The sequence below is a fragment of the Copadichromis virginalis genome, linkage group LG7, assembly GCF_057382275.1.
Source record: "Copadichromis virginalis isolate Kocher_CV1m ecotype Utaka linkage group LG7, C_Virginalis_male_GT1.1, whole genome shotgun sequence".
NCBI classification, from domain to species: Eukaryota; Metazoa; Chordata; class Actinopteri; order Cichliformes; family Cichlidae; genus Copadichromis; species Copadichromis virginalis.
This window is the reverse complement of record NC_140624.1, coordinates 23,183,995-23,209,816: the sequence shown is the minus strand read 5'-3', so window position 1 is coordinate 23,209,816 and position 25,822 is coordinate 23,183,995. Positions and strand designations below refer to the sequence as shown.

General features: G+C 39.1%; 2 protein-coding genes across 5 annotated transcripts in view; both read left to right on the top strand.

Annotated features, from left to right (window-relative positions):
- The first annotated feature begins 4,837 nt into the window (after nucleotides 1-4,837).
- Nucleotides 4,838-10,405, top strand: LOC146705034 (calcitonin gene-related peptide 1-like). Of its 4 annotated transcripts, none has more exons than XM_085462569.1 (5): nucleotides 4,838-4,978; nucleotides 5,982-6,073; nucleotides 6,945-7,079; nucleotides 8,834-9,013; nucleotides 9,219-10,405. In XM_085462569.1, exons 2-4 carry the CDS (start codon nucleotides 5,988-5,990, stop codon nucleotides 8,991-8,993), a joined length of 381 nt encoding a protein of 126 aa, XP_085318695.1. In that variant the 5' UTR covers nucleotides 4,838-4,978; nucleotides 5,982-5,987; the 3' UTR covers nucleotides 8,994-9,013; nucleotides 9,219-10,405. The 4 variants fall into 4 exon arrangements, with proteins under 4 accessions (XP_085318695.1, XP_085318694.1, XP_085318692.1 ...); XM_085462568.1 differs by having other exon boundaries at nucleotides 8,831-9,013; XM_085462566.1 differs by lacking the exons at nucleotides 8,834-9,013; nucleotides 9,219-10,405 and adding an exon at nucleotides 7,883-8,516.
- An 8,090-nt stretch (nucleotides 10,406-18,495) lies between these two features.
- insc (INSC spindle orientation adaptor protein) overlaps nucleotides 18,496-25,822 on the top strand; it is a 55,282-nt gene continuing 47,955 nt past the window's right edge. Inside the window, exon 1 of the mRNA XM_085462562.1 lies at nucleotides 18,496-18,766. The gene's annotated coding sequence lies outside the window, so the exon portion shown is untranslated. The remainder of the gene's footprint in view (nucleotides 18,767-25,822) is intronic.

Here is a 25,822-nt window from a genome sequence, read left to right as displayed (position 1 = left end):
TTCCAATTCTCATTTGTTTCATTTTGGTGAGTCTGTTTAAACTGTCCTGCTGACCGGGTGGCAGCTGGTGCAGTCTTGTAGCCCATCTGCCATGAGGTTTGTGTTGTGCCTTCAAGTCCTTCTGCATGCCTTGGTTGTAATGAGTAGTTGTTTGAGTTAACATTCCCCTCTTAACAGCTTAAAGCAATCTGGTCCTCCGACCTCTGACATTAACAAGGCATTTTTGCCCAGAGACCTGTTGTGGTCCTGGGGTTTGGAGCCAGGGTTTTCAGCTGTGAACTGTTGAATTCTTGCTTATTGTTTAATGCCCATTTGGTTTGATTAGTAGCTTTTTACAATTTTGAGTCTCATTTATTTGTTTTTCCTAAATGATTATTTCCATTAGTATTCTGCTTCAGGGTTATTTGGTATAGTTTCATTCACACCTAAGTTTACTGTAGAAATTTTAAAGGGTATTCAAGGGTGTTCAAGGGTGTTCAAGCGCCCCTAGATTTCAGGGTAACCCATAACCTCCCTGTTTTTTTCACATTGTCTTCAAACACTGTATTTTCCCAACTTGTCTATTGAAGATGTTACAGGTTATAATGAAAAAGGTTTTAATCCCCACTGTTCTTGATGTCATGATGTTACAGTGCACCCAAATAGAGGCACTGCATCAACAGAGTGGCTCATCATTAATATATCAGGTTTGCATTGCTGTGTCAGAAAGATGAAGAGGTAATTTCATGACACAAATGAGTAGTGCAGATTTAAAACACACTTTACCTGAAATGTAAACTGTTCTGATCATACAGGGAAGCTGCTGTGACTTACAAAGTGTCTCCTTATTTTTATTTGTTCCCTAAAGAGCATAAAAAAGTTAAAGTAAGCTAGATCACCAGACCTAATTAGCTCATTGTAGCTGTTAGAGCTATTAGTCTAGTGTTATGTTGCTTGTGATCAGCCAATCAGCCGACTGATTTTATAATTTTAGTTTGGTTACGATTTCTATTCCTATTCTGGGCAAATTAGGATTCATTGTATGTTTACAGTACAACTCCAGTTCCAGGCGAAAGTAAGTCAGTAGGCAGTACATGTCAATGGCCAGCAGCTGTATATTGCAGTAAATTGATATGGATCCGTTTATGCCTTTTATTGAGTTGTAAATTCTCTTTCACTGTTACGTTTCATTTTTGGGTGACAGCACAAACACTGAGAGAGGAGGAGCGAGAGGGAGAGAAAGGGAGAGACCAAGGAGCAAAAAGTCAATAAAAAATTATAAAGTCGACGTAGCTTCTGTTTTTATTTCCACATTCATTGATTTCACATAACTAAGCAGTGTGTTATAATGTTATGAAATGTGAAACTCTTAACCTGCTCTCATAATAATTATTATATGATTATCTTTTTGTTATTTTCTAGTTGAATACAATATATTTGTGTGTGACTGTCAGTGCAAAGAAGAAATGAAAAGCCTGGAGGGAGAGAAGGAGGACAGAGAGGTTGTAGAAGAGCAATTTTACATGTTTTGTGTGCTTTACAGTAGCAAACTTGGGCATTCTAGAACATATCCATTCATATGAATAGTGGTATTTTACAGGATTCATATCACTAAGCATGGCTTCAACATGCTTGCCACTACATTCATGTGACAGAAAATCTATCTAATTCAATTCAATTAATTTCAAATAAATTTTATTTATATAGCGCCAAATCACAACAACAGTCACCTCAAGGCGCTTTATATTGTACGGTATCTATCACTATCACACTATCTACTCTTGGAGCTGGGGTACATGATGCTCTGTGCTGACTTTGTACATTAATCAGAGGGTTTTGTATGAATTCAAAAAACCTTAATTTGAAAGCAGCTTTATTTCCAGTTTGCTTCTTGTCAAGGTGCATGAAGTAGCATGGTGATTTTATAGTTTCTGTACTGAATAATGCTACTTTAAGCACTTGATGTCTGTGTGAATGGCCTCTGGGTCGTTAAGACACTGAAACAACACTGTGCATGTTTCTCCTCTTATCTGCTTTGCTGCAAATCATTGGTTAACTTACTTAAGAAAGTTGTGGTCAGCATGACTGAGCTTTTGATCATTGATAACTTAAGCGTCCACTTTAAAACTAGTTCATCATATTGAAATCTGTGATTATTCATCCTGAATTATTCTTAGACACTGCAATAGGTCATCCGACTAATTAAGTTTCTTTTGAAGGCAACACTGTAAAGTGAAATGAGGTTTGAAAAAGTGAAAATGAGCCCCTCTAAAAGTTTGAACCTAGAATCCCCCCATGTCTTGTTTTTTTCCTCAAAGTTGTATATAAGCCTTGTATCTATGTGTAATTACTTCCTGTTTTATTTTGATAGTATCTTTATCTCCTCTTCCCTTATTACCTCTTGTGTCTAAGTCTCCTCCTGTCCTTTGTCTAGTTGCCCCATGTAGTTGTGCTCTCACTAATGTTTTCCAGTTATTTCTTTCTGTTTTTGGACTTAAATGCTTTCATAAGCTCAGCAATAAACACTCAGCTTCACCTTCGTCTGCTGCAGTCTGCATTTGGTTCCTCAAGCAACCATCACACATTCAAAGTACTTTACATTTATTTCCATTCCAAGCACAATTTGAACATCAGGCAATCTTGACCATGTCTACTTGAATAAAGACAGTCAGTTGTTGTCAGTAGCAGTTAAACAGATGTACTTGGCCACTGAGTGTTAAAACCATATGATGTCAGGTGAAAACTAAAAAAGGGCACCTATAAAAACCTTTATTTTTAACCATGACACAGCTGCTCCATGCTCTCTTTGTCGAGTCCATTTTTAAAGGGCAGAGAGACGTACAAACACACAAGTGCTTACAGTGGACAAATACTCATCTTAATAAACAGATTTTTTCCTAATCATTTGTTTTCTCTCTCTGTTTGTGTGTGTGTGTGTTTTCTATGCACACTTTCACACACTCATATGTTTATTGACATATTTAAGCTCCTCAGTTATCCAAAAGCATTAAATAACTAAAGTAAGGCTGTGATTATACTCCCTTGTAGACCCGTTCTGTCCCACACCTGTGGACACCTCAGACAATCCTTTTTCTCGTCCTCCCTGAGTCCATTTGGAGCTTTCTTTTAATGTCTGTGCACTCGAGTGGGGAAGTGGGAAAATTCATTTATCTTGCAACAAATTCTAGCTCCATGAATGTTATAATGCTCCATTTTACGTGGCTCCCTTTAAAAGCAGCAGTTGAAATATGTGTATAGCTCGGGGTGGGGGTGGTGGTGGGGTCAGAAGCAGTCTTACTAAGGGATGGTTAAAGATTTTGTTTTTACTCACCTCAATAGGAACTCATTTAAACTTTTCCGTGACCCAGTGTACATCAGAAATAAACACTCAAAGGAAGGTAAAATAAGTGACGCTGATCTGAGAGTGCCTGCTGACTCCCAGTATTCTTCCATCACCGCATGAGTTATGCAGGTAGCAATGCAGGTGCACGGATGTGGCTTGAGACCAGGCAGCTGTCTATTCAGCTCTGATTTAACGTCTGACATGGCTGAGTCTTGTGGCTCAATAGCACTAAAAGGCTCATCCTGCCTAATGGGGTTCCTCTATGACGCAGACATGGAGAGGCAAACCCTCCCCTTCTTTTAGTCCGACAGATAATCTTACACACACACACACACACCCCTACTGGACGCCCATTCATTTTGTCCACTATGCAGTGCTTGTGAGTGCACACAGACAGATATGCATTCATTTCAAACAGACACATAAATAAAAAAGGTTTTGGTATGCGCAGTAAAATAGGAGTGAACACAACACACAAAAACACACAGCCTGTGCACTAATGAAAAGGAAGGGAATAGAGAGGATGGTCCACGGCAAACAGTTGTGTAATTGCTTTTGAGAAACGGCTCTTGTCGGAGTCTGTCATCGATTTGGTCTTTACAGAGGACAACTCGTTTGCTCAGTGTGTGGGAGGAGGCCCGGGCAGCAGCGATCATTAAGTGACTGTGGTATCACTTTTATTAACTCAATACACTTTGATGTTTCACTGTTGTGGGAAGGGAAGTTGTCATACTTAGCTCGAGTTGTACTGCAAACAGAGCACAAGCAGAAGCTTTTGTGAGAGTGGGACCATGTTTAAAGTGAATCATACTGATAACAGATTGAATTGGATAAGATAACAATTGCACAGTTGCTTTGTAGACTGAAAGTACTTAAACAGAAACTTTGATATGCAAAGTGCCATGACTCTATAAGTTCTAGCGAAGCAGATGATATGGCCTCAAATCAAATCAATAAGAAGATGATTCGATTACATAAGCTGACTGTAGATAGTCTACACTGGGCTGGGTGTAGTGCTGAAGCTGGTGTTATCTGAGCAGCATTATGAATGAAGAACCTAAGAGTGCATCACTGTAGTATACATCCATCCCCAGCAGATGGCCCCGCCTGCAAGTGCTTACACGGTTGGGTGGAGTTGTGGGGGAATGTGGGGGGGCTTATTGATTTGGCATTTGGGATATAGCATGAATTGTAACATTTTTTTGAAAGTTCTTAAAATATTTATTGCTGGTGTTGCTTCTCCACGGACACCAGTTTGCTTTGCCTCCTATTTAATTAATGACATCAATGCAAATTGGGGATAGCAAATGGTCCAAATGACTGGTGGATTTTGTGAATGGAGCACTTAGTGACTGAGGAATGACGTAAACGCAAAGCCATATCTCTTATTAGTGAGCCAGGACTGAGAGGAGGAATCCCATTGGCTCGCTTTAGCATCAGAGCAATGCGATTGGCTGGCATCAGATAATTAAACACCTACACAGTCAATGCACAAATCCAAGTGGTGGGGTATATAGGCTGGTGCGTTGGCACTGCACGCAACAGAATCAAGAGTTGTTCACTAAGTTGAGAGAAAGTCAACTTTATTGTGGTTTGCATAGAGCTTCATAGAGATATATATTTATTTTTTATTTTGCTGGGTGATTATCGCTGAAGGTAAGTGACAACTTTTGATGTTGTGTTAGAAGTTTTACAACTAGACTGAAATTGTTACTTATAGGGTGGTGGCATGTGTGTGTGTGTGTGTGTGTGGGTCAGATGCAATGTGCAGCCAGAGTCATTATGTAAGACGGTGATGTGACAGTGGTGGTTATGGGCATGGAGTGTGGCCACCGGGTTACCCCTGCTCATTTTGTGAAGGTCCAGTGCGCTGCTTCAACAGAAGGAAAGCGTGAATGAGAAGGCAGGCACTCGAAAATGAGAAGAAGCTTAAGTAAAGAAGAGCAAGTGACAGAGGAAAATGGGCAGGAGAAATCAGGGTTGAGTGAGTGTGTGTTGTTTTAAGGTAGTGTGTGTGTGTGTGTGTGTGTGTGTGTGTGTGTGTGTGTGTGTGTGTGTGTGTGTGTGTGAGTGAGAGAGAGCTGGCAGCTCATTACACTAATGCACTGGTCCCCAAGGGAGCTGGCAAGCATGGAGTCCCCCCCCTTCACTTCTCCTCCTCCAGCATTAGCAAGTGATACATACATCGCACAATGTAGGACCCCTTCCTACCATTACACACACACACACACACACACACACACACACACACACACACACACACACATGCATACACTCCACACAGGCATGACACACACCAGGAGCAGCAGCATACGACATGAGAGAACTACCTGTTCTTTGCTCTCAGCTGGATATTCTGGAGGAACGGTCCGTTTTGGAGGCGCGTGTGAGCCAGGGGAGCATTGTTCAGCAGGGGACAAGAGCTGAGAGCAGTAAGCTCAGATGTAAGGCGAACTAAAGCTCGCCTCACAGGGAATGACACTTTTTGCACCTTCTTCCTGACAACACAAGAAGACTAGACAAGGGCAGTTTCTAGTTGCATGCTGGTTTGTAGCTATACTTTTAGGAGATTTGAGCTCTTGTATCAGTGGTGTGTGAGTGTGAATGGAAGCACAAGAAGCTGATGTGGAGTTTTTTGTTTTTTTTTCTTGCCGTGTAGGGGACCATGGTTATGTTGAAGATCTCTGCTTTCCTCGTTGCGTACGCCCTGGTCATTTGCCAGATGTACTGCTCACAAGCCGCGCCTGCCAGGTGAGACACACGGAAATTACCTTTTACACTTCTCACTGTTAAGTTGCTTTTTCTCTGCAGCTCAACAGACTTACCGCAAACAACCAGTAGAAAAGATGGGCAGGGTTTATGCAAAAACAGTATGTTGGAACTTGGACTCTGCAGGTTAAATTTTTTTTTTTTTACTTAAACATAAAATGTTTTTTATTAAACAGGAGAAATAGAGTAAGATGTGAAAGTTGTATAGTAACGCCATAGTAACAACATAGGTTAAATAAATGTGTGTATGCAGAAAAGAACATTGTAGTTGTTCTGTTTAGTCTTAATCTATGGTAGCTTTAAATGAAATACATATATTATTTAAATATATGTATTGCTTGTAATACTTCCAATATAAGTGGATAAAGTTGTACTTAAATTAAAAGCACAGGAAACACAACAAATGTAATTCAGTTTTTATCTCTATATATGCATATATCTTTCTATATATATAGAGAGAGATATATATATTAATTTGAGTCCCCACTCAAGTTCCCCCTCCTGCCCCCCCTTTCCAATGAAGCTATTGATTTTGTAATAACTCTAAAGCTGGTTATACATCAGCTTCTTTCTCACAAGGGGCACTTTCTGCAGATTGTTTCCCCCAGCTTTGGCCAGGGGCCCTCCGACTCAGACGTCATTCCTCACGGAGGTGGTGACGTCTCTGTTACCCCCCCAGTCCCCACCAGTCCCTTACCCCACCCCAACATCCCCACTCAACCCACCACCCCTCCTTTTTCACTGCAGGTGTAACTCTAGCGGAGCATTTCCATTAATGCTGATCTCATTGCCGTTTCCCTCCCCTCAACCACTCTGACCCCTAAATTCCCCCCCACTCCACTTCTAACCACAGACCGGGTTTAGAGTCCATGTCAGACCGAGTCACGCTCACGGACTACGAAGCGCGAAGGTTACTCAACGCCATTGTGAAGGAGTTTGTGCAGATGACGGCGGAGGAGCTGGAGCAGCAGGCAACTGAGGGAAACAGGTACAGATGAATCTTATTTAGTTTAACCTTTGAAAATTAGTTTAACATTTCCACCCTGCACAGAAACCACCAGCCAAGGATTTGACTAATGAGAAACTGGAAAGTGAAACTGGTTTTGGACTAAATAAAAAGGTAAAATTTAAAAAAGCTATTTTTTAGGGATGTTATTGGGAAACAAATCCTGTTTTTACTTTAATGTGCTGGAAATACATTTCTTTAGTTCCCCACTTGGGTTCAGTCAGGCCAGGAGGTATGTACTTCTCGGCAGATCAAAGAATAACATCTTAGTTTTAACATGTGACTCCAAAAAAAGCCCAAAAAACAAAACCCGATTCTCTGTCATGAGCCTGCCCCCGCATGGATGCATTTGATTTTGACTTGCGTGGATAGACTACTATTTTGAACCAGCCTGCCGGGCATGTGAACATTGTATGCTTAACAAAACAAATAAGTGTGCATGATGTCAATTAAGTGGAGCTGCATGACAGTGGGAAGCAACTGGTTTCTGTTTGTTCTATGGGTAAAAGGCTGACTGGGGTGGGGGTGGAGGTTCTGATGCATGAGGGGATGGATGACAAGTTTTTGAATGTTGGGGAGGGCAGGGGGAGTGGCATGATGCTGTAAGGACCTGGGATGTTTTTACTTTGTTTATACCTGCAATGGCATGAGAAAGAAATGCATGTGAGTGAAATGATGCGTGAATGGAAAGAGAGAAAAAAAGCTTAAGAGATACAGAGCGCATGTTTTCCCCATATCTATGAGCCTGTTCTATGCATGTGTTTTGTGTGTCCCCTCCTCGACAGCATGGACAGGCCCTTAACCAAGCGCTGCTCCAACCTCAGCACCTGTGTGTTGGGTAAACTGTCTCAGGAGCTGCACAAGTTGCAGACTTTCCCTCGCACGAACGTGGGAGCAGGAACGCCCGGCAAGAAGCGCAGTGCGCCTGAGAGCGACAGCTATGCAAGCTACGGCGAGACGTTTGAAAGCATCTAAACCCCTTCCTCCTCATCCATTAAACCCGCTTTTACTTTTCCCGCATCTCCTCTTCCTTTGTCATTCTTTCCCCCGTCCTTCTCTTCTGTCATCTTCCTCTCCTCATCCCAGTTTCTTTCTGGAATGGGACGTGCATGCTGATATTACCTGCTTGATTGACATGAAGATTATGACTTTGAACTGCAGTTTTTCAGTTCTTTTTCTCCCCCCCATATTTCTTTTGGCAGAGAATGATTTGTCCCTGTAATCTCAGACGATTTTCACAAGTGTAATTCAGGAGCCAATTCATACATCCATCTCTGTGTACTGTATGTGGAGTAATTTGATGGCATTTCAAAGCCCCTGAAACTCAAGAGTTGAGAGCGATCACTTAATCTAAACGTTAATAAATGATCCACTCATGCGACACCATGTTTGTTGTTCAATAAACGTATTTTTCTACCAGGAAGGCTTAGGTCATTTTCATTCTTAAGGACTCTAAAACAGACATGTAGCCACCCATGCAGACAGTCAATGGCCATTTTAAATGATGGGCCTAAATAAGAGTTTTAGAGCCTTTAAATTTTTGTCTGAAGCTGTCACCGAGTCCAAAGGTAAGACAAACACTCAGATGCATTCTGTTTTTAAGCTGTAAATCCAAACTTGATGTACTTTCAGTTCTTTGATGTTAGCGTTAATGTGTATAGCTGTGTCTTACATTATTGTATGGATGGCAGTGGCCCAATCTTTTCGTTAAGCCCCTTTCTGTTCTCCTGAAGCAGCGTTACAGCACAGAAGCGAGGCTGCAACACGGCAACCTGTGTGACTCACCGTCTGGCAGACTTCCTCAGCCGGTCGGGGGGAATGGGTAACAGCAACTTCGTCCCCACCAATGTCGGCGCCAAGGCTTTCGGCAGGCGGAGGAGAAGCATCCAGATGTGAGCGTTCCCATCTGGGAAATGGTGAATAACACCTTTTCAATCATGACTTTCTTTATAGATTTCCTTTGGTTTCAAGAATTTCAGACTTACAACAACATTTTCTTTTATTTTTGATTTCACAAATTGATAAAAATTTCCGACTGTCCAACTTACACGCGGACGCAAACAGCCAGCTTAAATTTACATCCTTTTTCTTTTTTCTGTCTCGTTCATTTCTGTCTTTCAGGGGTTGAGAACCTGACGAGAAAACATCAGAAATAACCTGAGAAGATAAATCAAGAAAAACAAAATTGACCAGAAAATTAACACTGAACTGGCCCTTTATCCACTCTTTCACATTCCTCCAGGAACAGGGGAAAAAAAAAGACCCCACGGGACATCTCCTAATTTTCATCCTGTTAGTGAAGCCTTTTGCTTTTGGCAAATAAGAAAAAAAAAAGAAAAAAAAAGGCACTTTACTTTATGTACATGAACAAATGAACTCCTGAAGAAAGAAAAAAAAGTCCTAATCATTCCTCTTTTTTATATTTCCGTATCATTGGAAAATAAAATGAAAGCAGCAGTGGTATCACTTTATTCTTTTCCGCTTATCACCTCGTCAGAGCACATTTCTTCCATGCCAACCCAACCCCAGACCCACTCCCCACTCCCTCACCTCCCGATTTAAGATACATACTTCTACATTGCTTATAATTCCCTTCCCTCCCGAGGGTATCCTTTTTTCCTGTGTGCCAGAGGGACGCCATTAAAGATCAGCATACCCAAGGCCCCCCCCACAACGGCTGTTGTCTTGTGCCTTGATGTAGAACAATTTACATGAACATGATTGTACAGTTTCTGTTTAGAGACAATAAAGAAGACCCGAGCGAGGATGCAGAAAATGAAGACCAATTAATATTGTAAACAATATTGTGAAAACAAGTTTCAGCAAGATTAAAATGTATTTTAGATACACTCGGGTATGGGGTACTTGTGTTGTTCTTCAAAGGTTTTTAAGCAAGTGTAGAAGGACGCTGAGTGACTGTGAAGTTGATTATATAAGGAGAAGTTTATATTTGTATTATTAATACTGATAAATACTGTCCACAAATTACGAATGATGGAATCTCACAGGCAGAGAGCTCTTTGTAAGTTGCTGATTAGAAATCTAACACTATTTCCCACTGACGAATGCACAATCACGTCGTGAAAACATGTAGCACACGTTTATAATTTGGCGAAGTATTGGGGGAAAAAATGGAATGCACAGTCATACACACTCCTGTTGCACAGATGAATGTGTGAACACATCAGTTTCATTGGAAATATTTCTGATGACACCACAGTGGCATGGATATGTTACAATACATGTTGATACAAGAAAAAAAAAACAGTGCATGGGGAATTGCTTAATAAAATGCAGTCAAACCTGCAGTCAGAGTTGTTCTTTAGCTCCAGTGAAGGTAAATGTTCACCACTTATTTCAGCACACAGAAGCCAAGTCTTTTTTTTTTTTTTTACAAGAAAGGCTTGGCCATAAATAGCATGTAAGAGATTCACTTGCACCTTTGCACACAAGGTTTGTTTTTAATTGTGAAACATTAATGGCTGCGTGATTGAACATTTTGGGGCTCACTTGTTTTTGCAGCAGAACTCCAATAGATGGCAACATAATTACCAAAGTTTCAGTGAGTCTCACAGATCTGCCTCAAATGATGGAAACACTGAAATAGTCATAGTCATAAGCTATTTTCTCTTTCATTTTCCCAAACAATTAAACAAATGAGGAAGAATATCTGAGCCTAAAAAAGAGTGAAAAGCAAAATGAAAAGGCACAAGTAATAAAATGATTGTATGGGTTTTGTGTTTGAACTCCTGCTTGTTTTGTTACGAAGATAAAAAACCTGCTGAACTCTCACGTAGGTCTATGATGAAGAGAAACATATAATCCAAGAGTAAATCGAAGATTATTTAATTCTTGAGTGGTCATTTGTAAGACTGAGAAAAGTACAAACTCAAAAAATACATAAATAAAAGGCTCAAAGAAAAGTGCACATCATTAGTAAGCAACAAAAAAGAGACTCTAGCTGTATTTGGAAAATTATGTAACAGGAAATCAAATATTTAATCACATTAATTGCACAACCTGGAAAAGATAAATATCATACAAATACATTATTACCATTTTATGTTGTATTTTCCCAGGAATAGCACGCTTTGAGTGTACTGCCAGTAGTTTCAAACCATTTGATGTGAAGGCTTTCCAAGCAAAATCACAGACAGAACTAAAAACAAATACTTGAAGGAGGGATAAATAAAGGCCCCTCAGTTTTGGATAGCACATACGGGATTGCAAGTCGGGAAACTGAGAGGATAATGAGCCCGTTCAATAAGGGTGAAAGTGATAAACAGGATATGGTTGATCCTATTTGGCTGCACGGATGAATGCCAAGTGTGCACCAGAGCAAATGCAAGATATTTGAGTGCATCGTGCACGCAAGAGTTGTCAGTACCATGGAAGCAAATGTACTTTTGTCAAACATCGTATCTAGTTTCTATGAATTACATTGAATCCACGTGGAAAAATGGCAACCGATCAACATCAGACACGCTAGATCAGCGCTGCAGACATTTAGAGAAATAAATGTTTGGTCTTGATTCTAGCCGCTCAACTGGATGACTCAAAAATATTGAGGGATGCCATCCTCTTCCGAGAAAAAATCAAATACCTGCCATTATCATCCGTTTTGTTAATAGAAAACAGAAAAAAGAACTGCTCAAGCAAGGAAGAAAGCTAAAAGGTACAAATGTTTATTTAAATGAACACCTAATCAAGAAAAATGCAGACATTGCAAGACAAGCAAGAATATTAAGAAAACAGAAGAAAATACAGTCAACTTGGACGTCAGACTGTAAAATATTCATTAAGTTAAATGGAACACCAGAGCAGGCTAAGGTTCTAGTCATCAAAGAGATGACGGAACTAGAAAAATATAACCGATAAATGCAAAGCAGTGCTAAATATGATGGGACCGTCCAAGTGCACAACCAACGCAGATGTCTGACAATTTTAAAACTAACAACTCATATAGATATTGAAAATAAGACATTGATGTATGACAGCAACATAGATCCTGATTGTAATTTCTTTAACAATAAGACAAATGAATGCAATTATTATACAAATGAGCAACTTAAAAAGGAATTCAAGGTAGAACAGGGTATAACAATGGTTCACTTTAATAGTCGAAGCTTATATGCAAACTTTCAATCCATCAAAGACTACATAACACAGTTTGAACAGCCATTCAATGTGATAGCCATATCGGAGACCTGGATAACTCCTGGAAAAGAAGAAGACTTTAAAATAAATGGATATGAATTCCTTCATGTAGACAGGATCAACAAGAAAGGAGGTGGGGTGGCACTTTACATTGATAAAAACCTAAAGTACAAAAGAATGGGAAGAATGACAACTGTTATTGATGGAGTGATGGAATGTTTATCAGTGGAAATAATTATAGAAAAAAGGAAAAACCTAATTGTCAGTTGTATATATAGAACACCAGGATCTAAGATTGAGATATTTAAGGATAATATGGAGGACTTATTTACAAATATAAATCAGAAAAGAATGTTTATTTGTGGGGACTTTAATATTGACTTATTGAATCCAAATCATAATAAGAGTACAGAAGAATTTATTGATTCCATGTACAGCATCGGTTTATTTCCACTGATAACAAGACCGACCAGAATAACATCTCATTGTGCAACTCTATTAGATAATATATTTACAAATATAATAGAAGGAAAGATAAAAAGTGGGCTGTTAATCAATGATATAAGTGACCATTTACCAGTCTTTGCATCGTATAATTGCCATTATAAAGTGAACAACGATGGACATAAGATTATTTACAAAAGAATAAGAACAGAGAAGACCTTAAATTGTCTTAGAAATGAACTTTTAAAGCAAGATTGGAATATTGTATATGAACAAACAGAAGTTAATAAAGCTTACGAAGGATTTTTAAGAACATTTAACACATTACTTGATAAAAACTGCCCAGTAATTGAAATCAATAGGAAACACAACTATGCAGGAAGACCATGGATGACAAAAGGACTACAAAATGCCAGCAAAAAAAAGAATACCTTATATCGAGAATTCATAAAAAAGAGAACAATAGAAACTGAAATGAAGTATAAAACTTACAAAAATAAATTAACTAATATAATGAGATCCTGTAAAAGAGAGTATTACATTAAAAGGTTAGAACACAATAAAGATAACACAAGAGATATATGGAATGTATTAAACAGAATAATCAAAAATGAATCAAGGAATAATGATTACCCTGGGTACTTTATAGAAGGGACAAGAAGTATTAATAACATGGAGGAGATAGTAAATGGCTTTAATGAATTCTTCGTAAACATAGGGCCAAAACTGGCAGAAGAAATAAAGGTTGATGGAATAGAAAGGGACACTGGTGAAAATATTGAAAGGAATAGTAGCTCAATGTTTTTAAGAGCAGTGGAAGAGAAAGAGATTTATGACATGGTTAGAGGACTTAAGAACAAAACCAGTACAGACTGGAATGATATTGATATGGTAACGGTAAAGACAGTTATTGATGGTATCGTAAAACCATTAAAATATATATTCAACTTGTCGTTTCAAAAAGGAGTTTTTCCACAAAAAATGAAAGTTGCTAAAGTTATTCCCATTTACAAAACCGGTGAAAGACATCATTTTACAAACTATAGACCAGTGTCAATACTCTCCCAGTTCTCTAAGATACTGGAAAAACTCTTCATAAAAAGATTTGACAGTTTTGTGGAAAAATATGAATTAATGACAGATAGTCAGTATGGGTTCAGAAACAACAGATCAACAGCTTTGGCACTGATAGATTTAATGGAAAAGATAACGGAATGTATGGATAATAAGAGGTATGCGCTCGGAGTTTTCTTAGATCTAAAGAAGGCGTTTGATACTGTTAATCATGAAATTCTATTAAAAAAACTGGAAAAGTACGGGTTTAGGGGAGTGGTTTTGGAATGGTTAAAAAGCTATGTAGGGAATAGGCAACAATATGTACAAATAAATGAATATAAATCTAATTTGATGGATATAGCTTGTGGAGTACCTCAAGGTTCAGTACTGGGTCCAAAAATGTTTATTATGTACTTAAATGATATCTGCAGAGTATCGGAGATTTTAAAGTTTGTAATATTTGCAGATGACACAAATATACTGTGTGCAGGTGGGGAATTGCCACAGGTTTTGGAAATGATCACACAGGAATTAACGATATTAAAGAAGTGGTTTGATATAAATAAATTATCATTGAATCTCGATAAAACCAAATTTATGTTGTTTGGAAACCAAAAGAAAAACATCGAAGTAGAAATATGTGTTGACAATGTATATTTAGAAAGAGTAAATGAAATAAAATTTCTTGGGGTGATCATTGACCACAAGCTCTGTTGGAAGCCACACATTACTTATGTTCGGGGGAAATTGGCACGGGGCATTGCCGTTCTGGGAAAAGCAAAGCATATGTTGGATCAGAAAGCACTGCACATTTTATACTGTGCTTTACTACTGCCATATATGAGCTACTGTGTAGAGGTCTGGGGAAACACATACAAAAGTAACACACAAACAATAACTATAATACAGAAAAGGGCCATTAGATTAATAAATAATGTAGGGACCATACAAATGCACTCTTTGTCAAAATGCAAGCTATTAAATTCCAAGACTTGGTGAAGCTTAAAACAGCGCAAATAATGTATAAAGTCAGAAATAAATTGCTTCCCAAAGAAATCTGTAAATTGTTCATAGAAAGAGAAGGTGGGTATAACTTAAGAGGGAAATGGAATTTAAAAATACAAAGTGCTAGAACAACTTTGAGAACTATGTCAATCTCAATTGCAGGAGTTAAATTATGGAACAGTCTAACAGAAGAAATAAAAGACAGTCAAAACATAAAACAGTTTAAAGTAAAATATAAAAACCTAATTTTAAATAAGTATAAGAATGAAGAAAACGGGGTTAACCCAGGACGGTAATGTTGCTGGTAATGGTGTTGCGGTTCTTTTTTGGTTGTTTTTTTGTTTTTTTGTTTTGTTTTGGTTTGTTGTTTTTCCATAACTTGTGTATCTGCAAATATACACATTCTGTATTTTTCATATGAAAGAAACTATACTGTGGTGGGGCTTGCTAATTTCTTGTTTTTGATTTATGTATGTTATGTTTTGTTTTACTTCATATGTTTATATGTTTCATATGTTGTTTGTTTAATTTAAGACAAAAAAAAAATTAAATGAAAGAGAGGTAAAACTTGAGGGGGTAGGGACAAATAAGTAAATACTTCAGCCTACTCCTTTTCAAACAAATAATGGAATGATATTTTGTAATGATTGTGAAGGCACATGTTTGAAATGTTTGAAATAAAAATGAACTGAACTGAACTGAACTGAACTTATTATTTCCCCGATGACAGGATATGTCTGACTAATATGTGAACTTATGCTATGGGAGTATAAACAGAAAAGGAGATTTGTGCTTCATTCCTTCTCGAGCCTTCAAACCCTCGTCTGTCAGTTGTTTTTACAGTCTTTCCACTTATTCTCTCTTGCTCTCAGTATCTGTCTGCTTATATGCCTGAGGAAATCGCTGCTAAATCCATGCTGGAATCCACATGGACACTTTTCCTGCATGACAGATAAGGAAAAGAATAAACCCTAGATTCTGATAATTGAGGGATGGTGACAGGTTGAGGGTTGATTTGTGGGTTTGGTTTTGGGGCTTTTTTCTCAGCAATAATCTCACAATCTCACTATGCCAATGAGAATAACAGTCATAATGGTATGCAGCTGCTTTTTAATGGGGCCCTTGCAATTGGAAATTAGACAGTTCATATAAGAAAACCAATCATTTGGCCCTCTACTCCAAAGAGAAGATGCACTGCTCGTCCAGTTCCCAGAAATCTACACCACAATCCAATTTCAAAACCTGGGGTTTTGGACGATGCTTCCCTAGAATAGTTTGAAATTTGTGGAAAATGAGTCGTATTTCCACGTAACTTTTAATCCTTGTTATTTCTTAACAATGTTTAATAAAACTTTGTCAGCACATACAAGCCACCAGAAAAATGTAGCTGCCTGGCAGAACTATATTTCCTCCGCCAAGGTTTTTGGTAGGATTCTCTCTGTAAACAAGATATCTTAAAAAGTTTTGAATGAAAACTAAGTACGGGTGCAGAGTGAGAGTGCAGAGTGGGGTCATGTTAACAGTTCATCATAATTTGCCTTACATCGAACCAAGGTCTTCGATGATTTATCGGTTAAAAAATTGACAAAAAGTCTTAGAAATGAGAAACTATGATTCCCGTGTACTGTCAACATATAGAAAGTACTGTATAAGAATTTTTAAAAAAAATCATATTAAATTTGACCTTTGACCTCTCCCACATACAAGTGGAGATACCGTCTGAATTTCAGGAGCGGGACCACTCCTCCTTCATGCCCCCTCCGGCCTCAGGCCCCCCTTCACCAATACCTGCTGTTCTCATTTTCATGCCCCACCCTTCCCCCCCATTTTCCCTCTCTTCTCCTCTCTTCCTTTCCTTCATTCACTTCTCGTTAGTACATGGGGATCTGCCCGGCCCGGGAGCCGTCGCCGGTCCCCTTTGAGGCCTTACCCAAACCGCAGCACCAGTTCACATTTCCTCATCCGTCATCGCCCATCGTTACCAAGGATGTGGTCCCAGCTAGTGAAATAATAACAAAACAAAAAGATTGTACTCAAAATTATGTGAAGTATTTTAAAATGAGTTTCAACAAGGCAAATAACAAAAGACACACATTTTCTGACTGCATCACAAACTTCGCAATATTTAAAAAGAACAAAAAAACCCCCCCAACTATAAAGAAAACACAACACTGTTCAGTGAAAAGTATTGCCAAGAGAGTGAGCTGCCTTGATAGAGGTTTGCGCTCTTTGCGTGCTCATTTTCTTGATATTGTTTTAATCTATATCCACAGTGTTCACCAAATAAGACATATAATGAGACATTTTCAACAGTTTACCTGTAGTATTTGGTGAAGCATGTAAACTGCTTGTTCCAGAAATATTATATTGACTTATCTACTCAAAAATCCAATAAACAAACAAAGCCGTCTTTGGCCAGTCATTTAAACTCAACAAACTCAATAAAAGCTGTCCAGGACTAGAAATTCACATATATTCACTCTCAAACCAAATGGACGTGTGTTTGAGATCCTGTTTATGACATTTACAGTAATCCTTCTTCATCATCAAAAAATACAGCAACCTATGCATCAGTATGCTTGATGCCAAGCTAAATATTTCCTAACTTACTGTTTAATTTTTGTCACATTGAATTCTTTTTTTAGTATGATCATTGTTGTCTTTTTATTTATATTAATGTGATTTCCTTCACTTATGTAGCAAAGGCATCATAACATCAAAAGTATTCACTACATATTGCAGAAGAAAATTAAGGAAGTTTAAAATAATGGCTCTGATGTGATATTGACTATATTTACAAACTATTAAACTGTGTCTGGCTGAGGATTACCTTCACATATGGCAATGTGACTCTCGGTCTGCTTTTGACTCTCCTGTTGGTTTTGCCAGGAAATGAGGTAAGATTTCGGAGGAAATAAGGCGTTTATGTTCAGATTTCAACTAAAGCTAATATTTATCAACACCCTAAAGTATAACAGGCCTGTGTTGTGTGCATGGGAGTGCGTGTGTAGTGGGACCCGCTTCATAAAGTCACATAATAATTATTCACTCAAGAGTACGTAGCAACACTAGCGGCAGCAACCCAGACCAGCTGAGTCTCGGTTGTAATGGGAACCAGCCGACCGCCGTTTATATTTTCATTTTCCTTCCTCATTTTTAAAGCCCCGAGTTTTTCCATAAGGTAGTCATTTCCAAGGCTGACGTGAAACCAGACACCCATGAGTACTCATGGTAAAGGTCCAGAAACAACATAAGGGTGGGCCCAACATCCTTTCACCTTCCCCAATCCCCCCATTCCGTCTTGTGCGACTGTTCCTGAGGAGGTAAACACCCTTTCACTCTGTCAGAAATGAGATTTCTTTCTGCTGCAATGGCAGTTCCTTCAACTGCCGTGCTTTCTTTCTCCCCCTTGTACTTCTCCTCCCCTCCCTCCCTGTGCTGCCACATCTGGAACCCAGCTCCTCATTTATTTATGTGGTCTGTTGTGTTTCTCTCTTCTTTTTTTTCCAAGAGCCTTATTTTAAAGTCCTTTACCTTGTCTTGTTGGCAGTTTCGCTATATCTGATGAGGTCTGCAATTACATCCCACCATAACTGGTCACTCTGCAATTACATGCTCCACCACAGAATCCCCCTCCTGCATCCCCACCTCCTGTCTCTGAAAAGCACCACTGCTCATATGGCAGACCAAAATAGACTAGTTTCATGTCTGTTTGGATGGCAGCCCAGCTGAAACTATGCTCAGCTGCTTGACTGACAGTGGGATGTGGGTTTGTTCTCCTCAAGAAAAACCTTTAAGGCCAGTCACGTTTACACTCTGAGCAGTCTTACTGCAGCAGGCTTCAGAGGCGGTTGGTCCAGCTGGGCACCGAGAAGGAAGACAGAGACTAAGTCAGCGTGAATGAAAGCGAAGACACACACGGAGAGTGTGCTGAGAAGTACTACGAGCTGTAACTATGAACCCGACTGGACACGCTTAAAGCTTTCAGTTGCTGACAAAGAGAATGGGTAAGTTTTGCAAAGAGTTCAGTCTGATCTCAAATTCTGGGAATAGTGAAAGGCTTCTGTCAAGGAACTTTGAGCCTTTAAACTGTGGAAAACTTTGGCTTGCATGACTTAGCTGTGAAGCATTCAAATACAAAACTTAAAAGAGAATGCAGGGCATCCGTGGCAGATCATCTGTTTTTTCCAAGCGTTCACAGACTTTTCCAGTTGGCGATGCTGTTGCTGTGTTGAGCAAGGTGCAGCTGGAAACTGATTAGTGTTGTGAATTATTTAAATCTCATAAACACAGGAGACGTGAAAAGCAACCAAGCTCAAAGTGTCAGATAGGAAAAGGACACAAAATTAAGTTTAGATCTCTAGAAGTTCTACAAAACTGTAAATACTTTTGAATGGGGATATTAATGATCAATACATAATACTCACAAGTCGTCAGCATATGTGCTTCCTGTGCAGGTTTTTCACCACCTTGGAACTTAAAATTAATGTTCTTGGAATTTTGGTAAGTCCAGTGTTTGCTCCCCTTTTGCTCTTTTTTTGGTCTCTACCAACCTGATAGCTTTAGCTGCTAAATTCTGCACTTTTCTTCAGTTTTAACATCAGATTATTGAATAGTGCTACTTAAAGTCATGAAAAGAATCTACAGGATAGAACTTTTTTGCTGAATCAGCCTTCATACAGGCGCTACCGAATGAATCATCAACATAACCTAAGAAAAACAACTCCTCGCTTTCAAATAACAGTTAAAACCATCATCATAGCTGCGTTTGTGTTTGAGTCACGTTGGAGTTAAACTCCACCGTGTTCAACTCCAACTTTCTGCTATAACTGTTTGGAATAGGCTGACCTGGTTTGTGTGGGAATGATGGAAGCTCAGACTCTGCAAAACAACAAAGATTACAGTGAGGCCGGTGGTAATGATGAGGACACATGCCTTTACTACAGGCTTCTGTCTGTTTGTGATGTGGTTTTGGGCAATGTGTGTATGCATGACAAAGGCAATTAGTGACTACATGAGAGCTGTGTCATGTTTTTTCATATGAACCCAGAGATTTTATAGGCGAACAGTGTGGTCTATCACCACGCTGGTCTATTCACCATATCCACTTTAGGAGATGTTACCTGTGTTCTCAGTGGAAATGTACGAGGAGAAAAAAAGACCACTGATCAGCAACATTCAATCTGAATCAGAAGCATTTCATGGACTGTGTAATTATGTGAAAAACAACAGCACACAGGACCTAACGGTGAATCTTGTAGATTCAGAACATTATAATAATGCAGTGTTGTAGTGGTGCACTCTTAATTTATGCTCCAAACTTTTTCCAGCAAACGATAAACACCCAGTGTTATAAACCATGATCTGAAAGTTGACTATTCACCTGAAAATAGGCCAGCAGTATTTGTGGATGATGATCGAACCTAAGCTGTTTGTCATTGGAGAGTAAACATTAATATGAAGTTAAAGCTGAGGTGCAGATTTTTCAATAAGTTCTTATCCACAGACTATAGGCTGAGACAGCTACATGATTATTCATTTTAAAGAATGATTTCAACTTCGTTAATGTAGGCTATAACCCAATGTGTTCGTTAGGGCTGTCACGATGTTAAGGATCAAAAAGTACTGAAAAACTCATATTTAAATTTAACAGAATGAAAGAAGTTCTCATCATGTTACAGCCTGATGAACATACTAAGCACGTGTCTTTTTTAGCTAATGTTTATGACTAGCTTGGCTCCCACCTCATTTTCATTGCTAAGCTTAACTGCGCTCATGCTAATAAGTACTCTACTGCAGTGCACAAGTACCTAAATGAAAAAAGTCAAAAAGTTGGTTGCCAATCTGTAATTGTAACAGAAAGGAAGAGATTGCTAATCAGTTTTCAGAAAAATGGCAATGCCAGGTCTCACTAGCTAGCTAGTAGCATCATTCCCCCCATGTTAAATTAAATAAGTGCATGGTGTACATTGTGTACTTAAAGTATCTAAATACAAGTAGACAAAATGTGCAACAATTCTTTCCTGTGGTTTGGGCCACATAAATTCTCTTACTGGAGATGAATTTAATTATATTAATTTAAGTTGACAGCCATTTTTACATGTAAAATGTATCTATCCAGAGAGGCAGCAGTCTAAACAGAGTTCAGACCTTCCTCTTCCTCCTTTTATATTTAAGCAGAACATTATCAAACGTTTATTCTCAGATGGTTATGACTGCTGTTTCCCTTAAATATCTGTTTAGCACTTCTTCTAATAATACAGTACATGGTTGCTTAGGGATAAATCTGCCATGCATTCTCCTCTTGGCTGTCTGATGAACAGCTTAGGAGGGCGTGTTGTGGTCAGCATGAACCGCGCATGCAGGTGTGGCCCTCACTGTGCTGCCACGCTGTTTAATTAGGTTTTCGGGTGTGGAACATCAGGGTTTCCGCTGTAAAAAATCTCGTCTCTCTACGGTCTCACCCCCACACATTGTCCTGTCACATTAAAAGAGTGCCACTCTAGATGAACAGTTACTGTCACTGAGGGTGTGGCTGCTACTAAATCTGGAAGCATGAAGCTGCACTTGACTCCACGGAAGTCTGGCTTTTGAGAGCTCATTGCCAAAGCATTATGCAGTCAGAACCGTGTCTGTGATGCTGAAGTGGTTTTATACTGAACATGAGAACTTCTTTCATCTATCAAAAACTGTCAAACCCTTTCAGTATATTTGCTCCTATAATTAAAGGCTCCTTAAAGTTGCTGACAACAAAGTCATTCTCTTTCAAGACTATATTACATGCCTGAAAGTGGACTTGGTCCAGTCATTCTCTACGATCAGCCTCTTTCCTCTGGATAAACTAGTTTCTTTCTTTGTAATTTATTTCCATTTTCCAGACCCTCATTCATGCTTCTGTGTGGCCTTGCTGGAGTCAAGAACCGGTCATTTTTTGTTCTCCTCCCACTAGTCTGGTGCTTCCCCAGAAGCTATTTCTCATAGAGCCAGGACTGCTTTCTCACTCATGGCTCAGGAGCTCAGGGTTTTCTTCAGAGAAAACAGAAGTAGTACAATTCATTGGTTGCAACAGTCTTGTATTTTTTGGCTCATATTTTTAATTCATTCCTACTGTTCTTCAGTTAATAGGAAAACATAATGAACCGTCTGTTAGACAGCATCTGGATGGTTAATGCTTGTTGTTATAAAACACATTTTAACGTATACTTTGCAGAAACTATGGCTCACACTATTAAGGAATAGAGTTTTCGGGAATTACTACAATTTTTTGCTGATATTTATGAAAATAAATGGAACAAAGGAGGAAAGCAGGAAGAATTATGACAATACTGCATTTTGCAGAAGACTATAACTTTGTGGGGAAAAAAGGTTGATGTCTCTGGAGCAGCTGGGTGACAGCTGCTCAGGCAGTAGGAGCAGGAGGAAGAATATAAGCTCCAGGAATGGGGTGGAAAGTGAAGATATGAAGATATTTATCATAGTAGATTGTCTCAAGCTAAGCTAAATTACTGAAATGTAATGTATAAATCGAACATGACAGAGTGCCTACTTTGTTCAGAGTCAGCGTTCGACCATGGAGAAAGAAAGCTATCTGTAAATTGTGATAATTGCAGTACTACATTTCTGGCAACACCGATAATGTGGTATATGCAGCCTTCCTGTTACCTCGGAAGTTGGATGTTGGAACTCAGGAGGGACAACAATAGTGAGTTCTGGTAGTAAAGTTGGAAAAGCACGAAAATCAGAATTTGCTTTGCTTCTTAGCTAGGTAGAGCCATTCATACATCACTAGCAAAACAGACTATTCTGACGAAATGCACTAATAGCATGTTAGTGCATCCCAGCAAGGAGCTCCTTTTGTGTCTATCTCGGCTTCGTCAATGAAAACTGTTAAAAAAAAGTAGAAAGGAAGAAATTCTCTGCAAAACTTCATTATTTAATTTAAACACAGAAATCACTTCTTGAGATTATACATATTTTGCACATTTTATGCAACTTCTGCAATAAGTATGAACATTTGTAACAAATTTGAACCCACACCATTGTCACTGACTTTGTGCTGTTGAAAATCCACATGTGGCACATGTACCTCTTTGACGTTACTTTATTGTGGGTAATGCTAACTGTTGACACATCACTGCAACAATGTTCATGACTCAGTGGAGGCCCTCTCTTCAAAGTATGGACTCAATTAGAAGAGTGCAGGTATAAATTTTTGTGTAGGTGGGCCCAGTATGGCAGACACATGGGGGCCCAAGACTGAGAGATAAATCAATATGAGACTGGTTGAATTAGAGCATCAGTATGAAGCTTCCCTTGAGTTAACCTCTTTTTCTTTGCTCCGTCCGTTTTTCTCCCCTCATCTCCATCTACTAATTGGAGGAAGGTCATGGCTTGCTGAGCTTTAGGCTGCTTTTTCTGTCTTTAGTTCAATTGACATGTGCTATATCTGCTCTCTGGCCCACTGTTTTGGTCCACTGGGGAGATCATGAAAGGAAGTGGCGGCTTCAGTACGTCCGTGTTTGTTGTAGGATTCAGAAAGGTTACCGCTCACTCCTCTTTGTGAACAAGCCTTGGTGGTGTTTGGGAAAACCTTGGGGAGTCTTGACAGCCTGCTACTCCTTCGGTCTAGCAGTGTCATTTTCTGTTTAGATAACCTCTGCACCCACTCTGCTTTTGTCAGCTTGTGGCTTGCATTGATTTATACATCGGAGACAGACACTCAGCAGCTTTCAGATTCGAATTTAGAAAGAAAGGCCATTATTATGTCCAAAAAAGAAAGAAAGAAAGAAAAAAGAGGGTGAGGTTAAATGTCCACAACAATTCTACCAGCGGTGGTGTTACACCTTTCTAAATGATGCATATCTCATTTTAAAATCACACTTTTTTAAAGCATGAGAATATTCTTTATATCTTAAATGAGAGTTAGCAGCTCTAACTGTTTTTCAGCTCTAATTACGCAGAAAACTGCATAAAACTGCTGCATGTTTACTTTTCATGCCCAAAGTACAAAAAACAGCACTGAAATGTCTTTTAGAGGTGCCACATGTGTGCACGGTGGGTACACATGGAGCCTTTCCTGCATACCTTGAGATTTTTGCAGCCGATATTTACTTATCAACATGACCACTTGTGCCGTTCACCCTGCACTTTTAATGCAGCAGCGGAATAACAGTTAGAGGAAAAACAGTCTTGAAAAGTTCCACCCTACCCTCAAGTGGTTCTTGTGTTCCTTTGCTTAGGTCTGGGCAGCAGACCTATCCTCCACCCAGGATTCCTAGTCTTCTCTTCCTTTCTCCCTAAACCCACACATGGACCCAGCCCACCTAATTTACTCCCACCTCCTAATGTCAAACAGCTGTAGCCTTGAGTAGCATGGAATTACTGCTATTGCAGCCCTACTCCCATTCATGTGTCTATTCTTTTTCTCAGCCATTTTGCGTGTGGTCCCTAATATCACATCACTCACATACCCAAATAAGGTGTGTAACTCAGCCTTCCTTTCACCGGTTTATTTATGGTCTGGGCACTGGATATATAGGGCATGAATTTACATTGCAGGTGGCTGTGGGTGGAGATAGCTGAGCTGACAGGTGATGATAAATTCTTCATACAGTGTGCTTCACTCATACATTCTTGCAGCCGCGTGGTCTCCCTGACATGTAATGCAAAGTCATAACTGGTCCAATGCCATTTCCACGGCACTCCATCTAACTGAAGGAGCTGTGTGACATAACTGTCATGAGGTCACTTTGTTTGTGATTGATAGCAGGAGACTAGGAAATGATGCTGAGGCTTGAAAGCTCTTGCTGTGGTTGGGAATCTGCTTCAAAGGAATGTTTTGGCCACATGTCAGAAGTCAAACGTGGCAGCTGATTTTCAGGGATTTTGTTGGTCTTAAAATCTGTAGCTCGATGCACCTGTATATTTTTTTTCTTTAAACTGCTACACCCCCATGGTAACTTGTTCACTTATTGTTTTATAGAGTTTTCTCCTTCGGCTTGTGGCTTTACTAAGATCTCGTGCTGAGTTTGAGTGGCTCCACAGAGGCAGCTGAGAGTTCAGTGAACCCTCACGGTTCCACATGCACACTCTTTGAGTTGCTATGTGATGTTCTGCACACAGTTAATCAGAAATGGATGGTTAAGGATTATTTGGCAGAAAACCACCAGGTTATGTTCAATTTCATTTTTTGTATGCCAGACGCTAACATTAAGCGCTTCTTCTTTCACAAATATCTGCTTGTGTAAAAAGCAAGGAGATAGATAGATAGATAGATAGATAGATAGATAGATAGATAGATAGATAGATAGATAGATAGATAGATAGATAGATAGATAGATAGATAGATAGATAGATAGATAGATAGATAGATAGATAGATAGATAGATAGATAGATAGATAGATAGATAGATACTTTATATTTCCCACAAGGAAATATAAACAGCAGCAGGGCAAAGAATAAAAATAGTACAATCTACAATAAATAAGTTGAAGTAAAAGTGGTTCCAGCCTTGTATGATTCTGTTGGCATCTCTGGCATTGATGATCTGTCTCTGGAAGTAGTGGAAAGAATGAAACGTCCTCCCATGAATGCTGACAACATGCTTGAGGAGGTCTATGAGAATGGAATTACTGGCACTGTCTGAGGCAACAAACAGCTGAAAGTAGGAATTTTCCATAATTTAAATACAATTCACTCTCATGATAGCAGACTCTGTGTTACAGTGCTATGGTTCCTAATCCTGATGAAAATTTGTTCAGTTAACTGCATACCCGTGATGGGAGATAACCGTAAAAGCTGGACATACAGCTGAATACAGTTAAGTCATAGCAATAGTTAAAGACACACTTAAGAGGAAAGAGGTACATTCAAAGCATATTTGAATAAAATCATATAATCACTAGGAGCTGTAAAAGCGATTTGTAAAAAGGTGGTGAAACCTAGAAGGTGTACTTGTTACTACAGGGATTTTCCAAGCCAGTGACAAATAAGAAAGTTATGACCAGGATGTAAAAACTAGCATGTCCTGAGTTGGTGGGCTTGCTGTCTTGCACTGTGTACA

Coding starts and splice junctions, on each gene's coding strand:
- LOC146705034 (XM_085462566.1), top strand. CDS start 5,988: ATGGTTATGTTGAAGATCTCTGCTTTCCTCGTTGCGTACGCCCTGGTC. Junction 6,074..6,944: donor TCACAAGCCGCGCCTGCCAG/GTGAGACACACG, acceptor TTCTAACCACAG/ACCGGGTTTAGAGTCCATGT. Junction 7,080..7,882: donor CAGGCAACTGAGGGAAACAG/GTACAGATGAAT, acceptor CCTCCTCGACAG/CATGGACAGGCCCTTAACCA.